The sequence below is a fragment of the Hemiscyllium ocellatum genome, chromosome 1, assembly GCF_020745735.1.
Source record: "Hemiscyllium ocellatum isolate sHemOce1 chromosome 1, sHemOce1.pat.X.cur, whole genome shotgun sequence".
Lineage (NCBI taxonomy): Eukaryota > Metazoa > Chordata > Chondrichthyes > Orectolobiformes > Hemiscylliidae > Hemiscyllium > Hemiscyllium ocellatum.
This window is the reverse complement of record NC_083401.1, coordinates 50,557,087-50,570,556: the sequence shown is the minus strand read 5'-3', so window position 1 is coordinate 50,570,556 and position 13,470 is coordinate 50,557,087. Positions and strand designations below refer to the sequence as shown.

The 13,470-nt window shown below is 41.9% G+C and overlaps 1 protein-coding gene across 2 annotated transcripts in view; it reads left to right on the top strand.

Moving 5' to 3' along the window:
* Positions 1 to 13,470, top strand: part of LOC132834687 (A disintegrin and metalloproteinase with thrombospondin motifs 12-like) — a 547,736-nt gene that overhangs the window by 425,737 nt on the left and 108,529 nt on the right. For both annotated transcript variants that reach the window (XM_060853764.1, XM_060853682.1), the window contains exons 15-16: positions 1,286 to 1,530; positions 13,092 to 13,233. In XM_060853764.1, the coding sequence (XP_060709747.1) occupies positions 1,286 to 1,530; positions 13,092 to 13,233 (387 nt within the window). The remainder of the gene's footprint in view (positions 1 to 1,285; positions 1,531 to 13,091; positions 13,234 to 13,470) is intronic.

Sequence of the window (13,470 nt, the reverse complement as noted above, 5' to 3'; positions counted from 1 at the left end):
AAAGATGCGCAGGTCAGGTGAATTGTCCATGCTAAATTGACCATAGTGTTAGGTACATTAATCAGAGTGAAATGGGTCTGGGTGGGTTACTCTTCAGAGGGTCAGTGGGGACTAGTTGGGCAAAAGGCCTGTTTCCAAACTGTAGGGAATCTAATCTAATCTAAAAAGATTTACAAGTATGTTGCCAGGGTTGGAGGATTTGAGCTATAGGGAGAGGCTGAACAAGCTGGGCCTGTTTTCCCTGGAGCATCGGAGACTGAGGGGTGACCTTATAGAGCATTACAAAATTATGAGGGGCATGGATAAGATAAATACTCAAAGTCTTTTCCCTAGGGTCGGGAGTGCAGAACTAGAGGGCATAGGTTTAGGGTGAAAGGGGAAAGATATAAAAGAGACCTAAGGGGCAACTTTTTCACGCAGAGGTTGGTACATATATGGAATGACCAACCAGAGGAAATGGTGGAGGTTGGTACAATTGCAACATTTAAAATGCATTTGGATGGGTATATGAATAGAAGGGTTTGGAGGGATATGGGCTGGGTGCTGGCAGGTGGGACTAGATTGGATTGGGATATCTGGTTGGCATGGACGGGTTGGACTGAAGGGTCTGTTTCTATGCTGTACATCTCTATGACTCTCCATGACTCTATATCAGTGACAATACATCAGTCAGATCTACATGTATGAAAACATGGACAACAATAGTTTGCATTTATTCAGTGGAGGGAAAAATTCCATGGTGCTTCCCAAATGGTAATGTGGTAAATGTGACTGTCTATCTGCGCACTGAAAATTGAGTTAAACTGTCAGGTCATTATGGTCTAGTGAGAATCCTTCTGATATTGACTGAGTGATTAATATTGACCAGGATACAAATACCTTTTTCAGAACAGTGCCTTGGGATCTAAGAAAATGTAAGGTGGACCGTGAGTTAACATCTCTTTGGTTAGTGTAGCACCCCTCAATAATGCATGGGGTGTTACTCTAGATTTTTATGTTGAAGTTTTATAGGACAGTAAACTGAAATCTGCATAAAAGGAGTACAATTTAAAGCCCTTCCAGGAATTTCCCAGCTGAGGGCTGAAGATGGCTGAAGACATTTTCATCATTTTGGAGCAAAAGCATCATATAACAGACCATGCTGGGGGCTACCTGTCATAAGTAATTTTGTTAGTCCAGACAGCTCACCATTGCAGCAGATGGCTGTGGTGAACTCCTTTCTCAAAATCACGAAAGTGTAAGGAACATTTGATTTCTCTAAACTTCCATTCTGTTCCATTTGCAGGCTATGTTGATGTGGGCCTCATTCCTGAAGGAGCCCGAGATATCCGGGTGGAAGAAATAGCTGAAGCAGGGAATTTCTTGGCTTTGCGAAGCGAAGATCCAGAGAAATACTTCCTCAATGGAGGTTTTATTATCCAGTGGAATGGAGACTACAAAGCAGCAGGAACAACATTTAAATATGAAAGAAATGGGAATCTGGAAAACCTAACAGCTCCAGGACCTACGAAAGAACCTGTCTGGATTCAGGTATGTCATACTTCAGATATTTAGAACATATTCAGTTTTGGTTCATATTCAAAATGGTACTATCATCATGGTACTATCGTCATCAGTTTTTTTTGCTTGAAGAGGGACTAAAAATGCTTTGCAGGATCTGAGAGGACTCTCAGAACAGTCCAAGGAAATGTAATATTTCCTCATAGAGACAAATAGGAGATTTAAGATGGACCAAATAGAAGGGTGCATTGATCTTTCCTCTCCTGACTGTACTGCATCATCAGAAGGCTAAGACTAAATAGCCTTTGTTTTTTCACTTCGCATTTAGGAATTTAGAAGTGGCCATTAGCTATTTAAAGGAAAATGCATTTTTAGTGTATTTACCCTATTCATCGATTACATTCAATTTTTCTTTACCCAGACTTCATCCTGGATAATCATGCAAAATATGTGATCGGCACCACGGGTGCAAAATCCTGATTTAAAATAACATCAAAGTTCCATCCACATCTGTGAATGATTTTTGTAGTGAATAATGTAAAAAGAAATAAACTGTATTTATGTAGAACTTTTCAGATTGTAGCAATGTCCCAAAGCATTTCATGGGTAATGATGCATTGTTGTCATGTCAGCATTGGGTAGTTTGCTTCTTGGAAAATGTAGATTAACAGCTACCTCTTGAAGCTGCACACTCAAATGCATGTGCTAAAATCCTTGCCTGTGCCACACATGAATACTGAGGAGTTTGAGCTCACACATGAGAGAGAAAGATTCAGAAAGGACATGAGGAGCAACCTTTTCACACAAAAGGTGATGCGTCTATAGAATGTCAGAGGAAGTGGTGAAGGCTGGTACAATTACAGCATTTAAAAGGCATCTGGATGGGTACATGAATAGCAACGGTTTAGAGGAATATGGACCAAATGCTGATAAATGGGACTGGGTTAATGTAAGATAACTGATCAGTATGAACGAGTTGGACTGAAGGGTCTGTTTCTGTGATGTACATCTATGTAACTTCATGCTATACAAAAAGTGAGATTTGCCCACTTTAAATGCAAAGCTCTACATCACACAATAGCAATACATGGTGGTTCCAAGTCACCACCCACATAAATATACAAGAACTAATATTTACTGGGTGGTCCTTTCTGGCTTCATTGATTTTATGCTTTAAATTGAAAGGAAAGAAATGTAAGTATTTGCATTTAATATGCACATCTGCCCTAAAGTTTCTAAACATTCCTGGTGTGTATTTCATGGTCAGTAAAGCTGATCTGAAGTATTGTGAGTTTTACTGCTACACACCAGATCTTCCTGACCACAGCATTGACCTTGAATACTAGAGGAGAGTGTGTAATTCCAGCTAATCGAGATTGACTGTTTCACTCCTTTACTGAAGCACCATCCATTCTGTTTAAAGAGTTGCAGTAGCTCATGTATGAAGCCTTTATTTGAAGCATGCATGAGTGAATTTGTCTCTGGAAATGTTTTCACATTTAAATAAGAACATATTTTTCTCTTATATAAATTTTTAATATTTAATGAATTTTAATGTACTTGTGCTTGTTGTTACAATATCAGAAAGACTGGTAACATTTTAATGTAGAATTAGTCCTAAAGACTAGAAACAATTGGATTCTTTTTAACACATTCTGACTCCTCTCTTTATTCATGGGAATTTCTGTTCTTCAAATTAAAAGCAGGAGGAAATGGTTAACTGCTTCATTCTGCTTCTGATCGACATGTTGTTTGGGATCCGTGGTGAAGCCAGTGCTTGTTGCAGACTGCAAAGTAAATCTTTCAGAAGCATCGTGTGATCTCTCTGGTGTGGAATTTCACCCCTATCAGTATGCAGTGATACTGCAACTAATTGCAGTCTTTACTGGGCATTTACAGTGGATAAGTAGTAGTGAACTCATTCGATGGTCCAAGCACGTTGAAGGATTTTGGGCACCCACTAAGAAGGAAAAAGCAATGAAATAAAAATGCATTTAAAATAGTCCTCAGAATCCTTACAATTTGGAAGCAGGCCATTCGGTCCATTGTGTCCACACTGCACCGCCAAACAGCATCCCATCCAGATGCACCCCATCCCTTTCACCCTGCATTTCCCATGGCTGATTCACATGATCTGCACATCTTTGGACTGTGGGAGGAAACCAGAGCACCTGGAGGAAACCCACACAAACACTAGGAGAATATAACCTCCACACAGACAATCTCAAGGCTGGAATCGATTATGGGTTCCTGGTACTGTGAGGTAAAAACAATGACTGCAGATGCTGGAAACCAGATTCTAGATTAGTGGCGCTGGAAGAGCACAGCAGTTCAGGCAGCATCCGAGGAGCAGTAAAATCAACGTTTCGGTCAAAAGCCCTTCGTATTCCTGATGAAGGGATTTTGCCCGAAACGTTGATTTTACTGTTCCTCGAATGCTGCCTGAACTGCTGTGCTCTTACAGCGCCACTAATCCAGATCCTGGTGCTGTGAGGCAGCAGGGCTGACCACTGAGCTACTGTGCTGTTCTAAACTCAGAGGGAATTATAGACTGGAGCATACACATTAAAAAAGGTGCAGGGTAAAGTGTTCTTAAACAAAGATTTTTTAAAGAAAACAGTTATGATTGAGAAGAATTAGCTCCACTAATTAACCATTTAGCAGAACTCCACAGCATGAACTGAAAACAGAAAATGCTGCAGAATCTAAACAGGCCTGGCATTGTCTTGTTTTTACTATTCAATCACGGGATAAGGGTGTCACTGGCCAGGCCAGGATTTATTGTCCATCCCTAATTTCCCAGAGAATTAGCCACTTTGCTGTGAGTTAGGAGTCACATGTAGGTCGGATTTCCTTCACTGAAGGGCTGTTGGTAAACCAGACGGGTTTTTCCTGACAACCAACAATGGTTTCATGGTCATCAGTAGTCTCGTGATTCCAGATTTTTATAGAATTCAAATTCTACTATCCCACGATTTGAATTCAGGTCATTGTCTGGGTCTCTAGATTAATAGTACAGGGATAATACCATTAGGCCATAACCTCCATATAATGAAACAAGTTAACGTTTCAAGTTCAATATAACTCATCTGCAGAATTTGATAAAGATGAAATTATCATCTTAGGTCTGCAGCAAATGTTACTAAATATATTACTGTTTAAAACCCAGTTACATCTGATTGAACAAAGCTTAACTTGTTAAAGGGTTTGAACTAATAATATGGGAGAGGGACAGTTGAGAATCTTGCTGGTAAATTCTCTGGGTGTAGGGATGAGTGCAGGATCCAACGAAGGGCTTTTGCCCGAAACATCGATTTCCCTACTCCTCGGATGCTGCCTGACCTCCTGTGCTTTTCTAGCACCACTCTTATCTAGACTCTGGGTTTGGATATCTGGTCAGCATGGATGAGTTCGACTGAAGAGTCTGTTTCCGTGCTGTACATCTCTATGACTCTATGTGATTCTAAAACTAATGCATATGACATTTGCCGATCTTCTAGGCAGTTAGGAATGGGCAATAAATGCTGGCCTAGCCAACGAGACCCGGGTCCCATGATGTTTTTTATCAATAATCCCCATAATCCCCGCACAGAGCCTTGAGTAAACCCACCAACTTGAACTGACAAGATCTGCCCATTTGACATACCCCATGCACATCTAACACCTCTGACTCACCAAACTGTTATTTCTCTTGCGACCCTTGTTGTACAACAACAGTCCCCTGAACTGACTTGTCTGGCCTCCAACCTGACAGACCTTCCTCATTCCCCTGCCCATTATACTACATATCCGCCATCCACGTACCACCTCACCCTCTCACCGAAATGCCACTCAATCCACCCAATACCCTATACAAATGCTACTGTACTCATCCATGCCCTCACCCACAACCACCCTGGCATTTTATTCACCTGCCACTTTAGCAACCTACCGCCTGACCCAGCTGAAGGGGGAGGGGGGGGGGGGGATGTTGGTGGTGGGGGTGGGGGAGGTGGATTGGATGCCCTGGGTGTGGGCAGGAGGACACTGCGCCCAGGACATTCCACACCTGCCACCTTGCCACTGCCTTGGCCCTCCCCATGCCACTGCCCCTGCTCCAGCCCCAGCCCCAGCCCCCCAGGGATGTGGTGGGGGTTAGTTGGGGGGGGGGGGGCAGGGGTGCACCAGAAAATGTCCACACCTCAAACTCAATTCACCCACAACCCTTGACTCTATAACTCACCCCCCCAACTCTCCCAACATTCCCCACCCCAACTCACTTCCCCATCCCAATTCACTTCCCCCACACCCCATCTCAACAAGCTCCCCATCCCAATTCACTGCCCTAATACTCCACCGCAACGCACCACACCCATCCCAATTCACTGCCCCCATACCCCACCTCAACTCGCTTCCCCATCCCAATTCACTGTCCCCACATTCCATCTCAACTCACTCCTCCACCTCAATTCACTGCCTAGCTCCCCCCAGCGCTCCACCCCAACTTGCTCCTCCCACACTAACTCATTGCCCCATTCCCCTAACTCAACTCAGTCTCCCCCACCCCCATCTCAACTCACTCCCCCCACACTAACTCATTGCCCTCATCCACCAACCTCAGCTTGCTCCCCATACACTCCCAAAACTCCCAACTCTCCCCAACCCTTCAGCTTTCTCCCTCCACCTCTGTTCACTCCCCCAACCCCCAATACTCAACTCTGCCCCCAATTGACTACAACCCTCACCTTCTACAACCCCCACTCCTCCAACTCTCCCACACCCCAACTCAACTCACCCCTGAAAACATCTCCCCCACCCATTAAGACCCCAAACACTATCCCCTGAACCCCAAAGCTCCCTATCCCATCACCTCATCACCCCAACTCACCCCACTGACAATTTAACACACTACCCCATAACTCCCAACTCTCCCTACTCCCTCCATCAACATGTTTTGGGAAAGCAAATCTTAGCAGGACTTATACACTTAATGGTAAGGTCCTAGAGAATGTTGCTGAACAAAGAGATCTTGGAGTGCAGGTTCACTCCCTCCATGGCAAGTATTTTCTTTCTAAATTATGGAGATGACAGGCCAATTAGAATCTGAGTGACCAAATATTTGTGCACTCAGAGGGTATCATATTTGTGGATTTCTCTACCAGAGAACACTGAATATGTTCAAGGAAATGATGTTAAATTTTTGATGTTAAAGGCATCTGTACGATATGGAGAGAAAGCAGGAATGTTGTGTTTGGAGACAATCAGTCATGATCATGTTGAAGGGTGGAGCAGGCTCACTTGCCAATGGCCTGTCTTGCTGCTAGTTTCTCTTTATCTATGTGAACAAAACTGCACTACACACAGCACTCCAGATGGGATCTCAGCATGACTCCATTTAATTGTAATGAGACATTTTTACTCTAAATCTCTTGTAATAAATGTTAATACCATTTGCCTTCTCATTAGCTTTCTGCACTTGCATGTTAACTGCCACATAACCCACCTAACCTCATAGTATTCCTATGAAGCACAGTCATAGTGTTCCTCCCATTGAGCTAGAAAATCCAGGTTCAAGTCTCACCCACCTCATGGGTGTGTCATGGCATGTGCAAACAGATCGATTAAAATAAATGCCCAATAAGTATCTGATCAGTCACTAGTCTACCACTGCCTGATCTACTTGAACAATCACAACTGCCCTACCTCTTGTCCAGATACTCTGGGTTCCAGTCTCACCATCTGTAAGTCCATCTGAATTGTCTATGGCAGACATTAAGAATGGTTGAGTTTCCTGATCAGACAGGACTATGAGGTAGCTGCAACACATCAGCCTCCCTACATTACAAGATCCCACATTTATTCAGTGGCTCATTAAAAAGCTATTCACATGTCCCAGAACTTTTCAGTGTGCTCATGAATTAGTTTATCAGAATATGGAAGCCAATGATGTGAAAAGAGGCAATATCTTGGCTTAGTATTGCAACACACAGTGAGATAATTTATGAATCTTGGATCCCTTTGAAATATTCAGCCTTTAGAACTTTATGGAACAATGTATAAATAGTTGACACTTTATCATCATAATTGGTATAACAGTCCTGAGATAACATGGCTAAGGTTGAAAACTCACCCTTGATGGAATAATAAGTATGCATGTATAGTCTTGCTACCAGCATCTGGGGGTTTGATTATACAGGATCATCTTTGCTATGGTTCTTTATGAACAGATTGTGATTTAATTAGTTTTACTGAATTAATAAGTTATATATTACTCAGCATGAGTTTATATTTTCATATCAACATATTGTAAAATGATTCTGCAATTCAGATTGAAATAAGAAGCAGAATTAGATTTAATGCCAGGTGGAAAGTAAAATTCAGTAGGTGCTATATGCTCATTGCCTACCAACCTACTCCCTGTTCCTACTAAAAACTAAAACGTGGGAGATGCACATGCACTAATTGATATCTCAAATGGCCAATTAATGCTCACATGGGGGTGTTATGTAGCTGACTCTGGGATTTAACTAAGTATTGAGGAGTTGATTGGTCATGATAGAGAAGGTTGAAGTCAGCTTGATAAAACTGAAGAGAGATTAGACAAAGTTGCATTGTTTCACTTGATTGTGAAACCCTGAGAGGTGGTCTGATAGAAGTTTACAAAATAGTGAGACTCATGGATACGATGGATAGTCAGAGCCTTTTTCCCAGGGTAGAAATGTCAATTACTAGGGGGCAATTAAGGTAGATGGGGCTAAGATGAAAGCAGATGTAAGAGCCTAGATTTTTACACACATTGTGGTACTTGCCTGGAATGTGTTGCCGGAGGAGGTGATGGAGACGGATACAATAGCGACATTTAAGAGGCATTTTGATAGATACATGAATAGGCAGGGAATAGAGGAATATGGACCACACAGAGGCAAAGGGCTTTTTTATTTTAGAATGATGTCATGTGTTGGTGCAGGCTTGGTGGGCCAAAGGGCCTGTTCCTGTTCTGTACTGTACTTTGTTCTTTGTTTAAGAGGCATCTTGGTAGATACATGAACAGGCTTGGGGAGCTAATGGTCTAATGGTATTATTGCTGGACTGTTAATCCAGAAACTTGGCTCATGTCGTGGGTATCAATGTTCAAATCCTGCCACTGGAGATGATGGAATTCAAATTCAATAATACAAATCTGCAATTTGATGACCATTGCTGATGACCATTGCTGATTGTTGGAAAAACCCATCTGGCTCCCTAATGTCCTTTAGGCAAGGAAACTGCCAACCTTACCTAGTGTGGTCTACATGCGTGTCCAGACTCACAGCAATGTGGTTGACTCAACTGCTGACTGGGTGATTCGGGATGGGTAATAAATGATGGCCTAGCCAGCAATGCCCACATCCCATGAATGAGTACAAGGAAAGAATGAAGAGATACAGACTGCATAGAGGCAACAGGATTTTAGTTTCGAAAGGCATCATGTGTCAGCAGAAGCTTGGTGGTCCAAAGGGCACAATCCTGAGCTGTACTATTATTTGTTCCTCATAAAATATGAACTTCGCTCTAAGATGGAAAGTTCCACTTCTGAATGCTGTTACAATAGTGGTAATTCTCAAGGAAACTTGGGCTGGGCAAAAATACAGTCCTGCCAACGTCACTGCATTCCAAGAAAAAATAATACAGGAAGATTTATAAAATAGATGTTTGAAAGAAAAAGGTACATGTGGAATCTTGCTTTCAATTTAGTTGTGAATATGGAGGAAAAGGGAGTCAGACTTTAGACAGTAAACAACTTCTGGATTATTCCAGAAGCACAAAGAGACAAAAAATAAGCTTTTTGTACAATTAATTATAATTAAATTGAAAAAAAATCTTTGAACATAACTAATATAATAGCACAATTTAAATGTTTACAATAGCAATATTCTGGTGAATGCTCAAATTAAAAATTAGGGTCTGATTAAAAGGTCTTTATGTTCTCCTGTTTTCAATTTAAGGATATGTGATAGGATTGTGAATAAAAGGATCCCCTGTTGGAGAAAAATCTATCCCTTAACAGCCTCATGATAATGACAGGAGTGACAATGTCTTGTTGAGATAGATAGGAATCTCACCTGTCTACACTGGGTAAGCTCTGCTAAACTTCTGTGACTGTAAGGTAAGGTGTAAAACCATGAGCCAAGTCTCCCACTGCTGGCTACTCAAGTCTATCTGTGGATGGGAAACAATTGCAGACTAAGCCACACTGACAAGCCAACTGATTAACTCACTCTGCATGCTCCCACATAAAGGATAGCCACAGACACTGCAGAGCAGTCACCACATCTAAACCGCAGTGTGGGTCATGGTTATCAAACAAAAATAATGAAATTCAGTGCAAAACTTAAAAAGGAAATACAATCAGAATTTAGATTTGATTTTGTATTAAATTGAACATTTGCACGTATGAAGAAATAACTGGGAAAGATCATTTATCCCTCTAGCCTGCTCCATTATTTACTAAGATCATGGCTAATGTGATTTGGTTCTGTGTCGTTTGATTATGGCTTTGAATCCACATTCCTACTTATCCCAGACAGCTTTCATCATGTTTGTGAGCCAGGAACCTATCCACTTCTACCTCAAAGGAATGCAATGATCTCCCCTCCACCACTCTATTGGCAAGAGAGTCCGAAAGATTCATAGCTCTCTGCAAGAAACCAATTCCTCCTCCTGTCTGCCCTAAAATAGAGGCTCCTTGTATTTTTATACTGGCTCTCTCTAGTTCTAGTCTTTTCCACAAGAGAAAACATCTTTTAGCGTCTATTCTGTCAATTCCCTTTAGTACCTTGCAATGATTCAGTAAGATCACCTCCTGTCATTCTAAACTGGAAAAGATACAAACCTTGTCTATTTCATCTTTCCTCATAAGATAACATCCCCCATTCAAATTGCCATTGTTATAAAGTGGAGGTTGACCCCTCTCTGAGAACTAAAACCAAAAACACCCAAAGAGGAGTGCCTCTTCCTATAATCTATTAAAGGATTGTGAAAAGTGGTGTAATGTGCTTCTCAGCAACTTCCAGTGGTTAAATAAAATAAATCCCAGCACTTACTTTAAAATTAACAAGTAACAATTTATTTATCTAACTCTAACAGTGAACAAATTAACTAAATGAGTAACAAATAAATAATTCCCTTCTAACCACTATTAGCGAATAAAACAAAATTCTTATGTAATGCTGTTCCAATAAATATAGGTCACTCTCATATAACAAAATAGAATTTAGTTCGTATCAGGGCGGCACGGTGGCTCAGTGGTTAGCACTGCTGCCTCACACCACCAGGGACCCAGGTTTGATTCTAGCATCGGGCAACTGTCGATGTGGAATTTGTACATTCTTCCCGTGTCTGCATGGGTTTCCTCCCGCAGGCCAGGTGAATTGGCCAAGCTAAATTGCCCGTAGTGTTAGGTGCATTAAGTCAGAGAGAAATGGATCTGGGTGGGTTATTCTTTGGAGGGTTGGTGTGGACTTGTTGGGCCGAAGAGCCTGTTTCCACACTTTAGGGAATCTAATCTAAAGATTACAGCCATGTTATATGTCTTCTGAAATGTTCTGTGCCTCTTCTGTCAGGAAGGTTCTCTCTCTGTAGTTTCTTCTATCAGGAATGGTTTTTCTGCAGATTCTTCTCTCAGGAATTTAGGTGGTGTGCCACGGTATCGTGATAAATAGATGTGCTTTCTTTAAGAGCTGATAGCTGTCATCTCTCAGATGACATGGAGCCTGGGACTTTTTCCAACTGTCCCCTTCTTTTATACCCCTATTGACTTAATATTATCTTTACAATCGGATTGGTCATCTGTTGTCAAAACCATCAGATTTAAATTTTATAAGTTTTTGGGACCTAAGCACCTGGTTCAAGGTGATAGGTTGGAGAGGAGGGTGGGGCGGATAGATAGGAAAGGTGATGGACAGGTCAAGAGGGCGGTGCTAAGTTGGAGGCTTGTGACTGGCATAAGGTAGGGGGAGAGGAACTGTTGAAACTTGTGAAATCCACATTAATCCCATGTGGTTGCAGGGTCCCAAGTTGGAGGATGAGGCATTCTTCCTCCAGGCACCAAGTGGTTCGGGATTGGTGATGGACAAGGCCCAGGACCTGCATGTCCTTTGTGTAATGGGAGGGGGAGTTGAAGTGTTCCGCCACGAGTCGGTGGTTGGTGCGGGTGTCCCAGAGATGTTCTCTGAAATGATCCGCAAGTTGGTGTCTTATCTCCCTGATGTAGCGGAGACCACATCGGTGCAACGGATACAGTAGATGACATTTGTGGAGGTACAGGTAAATTTCTGTCAGATGTGGAAGGATCCTTTCGGACCTTGGACAGAGGTGAGAGGGCAGATGTGGGAGCAGGTTTTGCACTTGCTGCAGTGGCAGAGGAAGGTTTCCTCGCAAGGATGTTTACCTTGAAGAGGTTCTCCTCCTCTTATTATATGGCCTCATTTCACCCACTCCCACCTTTATCCCAGTCTGATCTACCCTCTTCTCTGACTTATCACCTTCTCCACCACCTTCATCTACCTATTGCATTCTCAGCTACCCTCCCCCAGCCCCATTTCCCTCCTATTTATATCTCAGTTCCTCCCCCCCCGGCCCCCTCGCCCCCCGCCCACAAGCCTCATTCCTGATGAAGTGCGTATGCCCAAAACGTCTATTCTCCTGCTCCTCGGATGCTGCCTGACCTGCTTGCTTTTCCAGTAACACACTGTCAACTCTGATCTCCAGCATCTGCAGTAGTCACTTTCTCCTACTTAATATGTTTACAGCCTTACATAAATAAGGAGAGTAAAAACTAAAAGCAACACTCCAAATGCGGCCTTACCAAACTGTATACAACAGTACCAAAACATTAACTTTACCTATCTATATTTTTTAAATCCAATCTTAGGATGTAGGCATTGCTGACTGACATTTATTCCGCTTGGCTGCCACACAACATGCTTTCTTATACCTTTCATTGTACCAGCAGCAATTTTGCAACCATTCCTTTGGTTATCCAAATCATTGATTATAAATATAGATTGTAAATGGTTGTGACCTCAACATGATCTCTGTGGCTCACTACTTATTACACTCTGTCAGCCTGATAATGATTCATTTATGCCCAGTCTTCCATCTAAATCTCTAACCATGTCTATATGTTCCCCTTTCACCATGAACTCCTATTTTGCAAGGTAATCTTTGAAAAAGTACCTTGCCAAATGCTTTCTGGAAATCAAAGTACAGTACATCCATTTCATTGCTTGTTATTTCTCCAAGGAACTGTTCATAAATCAGTCTAACGTGATTTCTCTTTCACAAAAATACTTTTTCTTGTTCACTGATTTCATGAAGATTTTCCAAGTGCCCTGCTAGACCCTCCTTACTGACTGATTCCAATGCTTTCCCTTGATGGAAGTTTGATGAAATTTGAATCCAAAGAAGATATTTAGCTGAATTTTCTAAATCAAATGAACCTCAGTAATCTTGAACCAAGCCAATCCAGTTCAAGTGCAATTCTGTTGCATATTAAATATCTCTAGATTTTGCAACTGGAGTGATTGGCTTCTGTCTGAAATTGATTTAACGATGAAACTCTTAACTTACAGCTACTGTTCCAAGAAAAGAACCCTGGTGTTCGTTATGAATACACTATCAAGAAAGACACAGAGGAAGAGAACACAATAGGACAACCAGAATTCTTTTGGAAATTTGGAGCTTGGACTGATTGCAGTGCTCCATGTGGAACAGGTGAAGTAACTACAACTAGTTTCCTGATAGGTTGCCTTAAGCTTCTCACAGAATTGATCTTCAACACATTCTTATTCTTGCGAATCTGTTTCCCTTATGAGTCTTTGTTTAAGAATTATATGTACCCCATGTTATCTCTTGTTTCAAACTTGAATCTCCACACCAGAGACCAGAATCTTCCCATGTGTTTCTGAGTTCCAAATGTTGACTGTCCCCCCTACCCCATTCTCCCAAGTT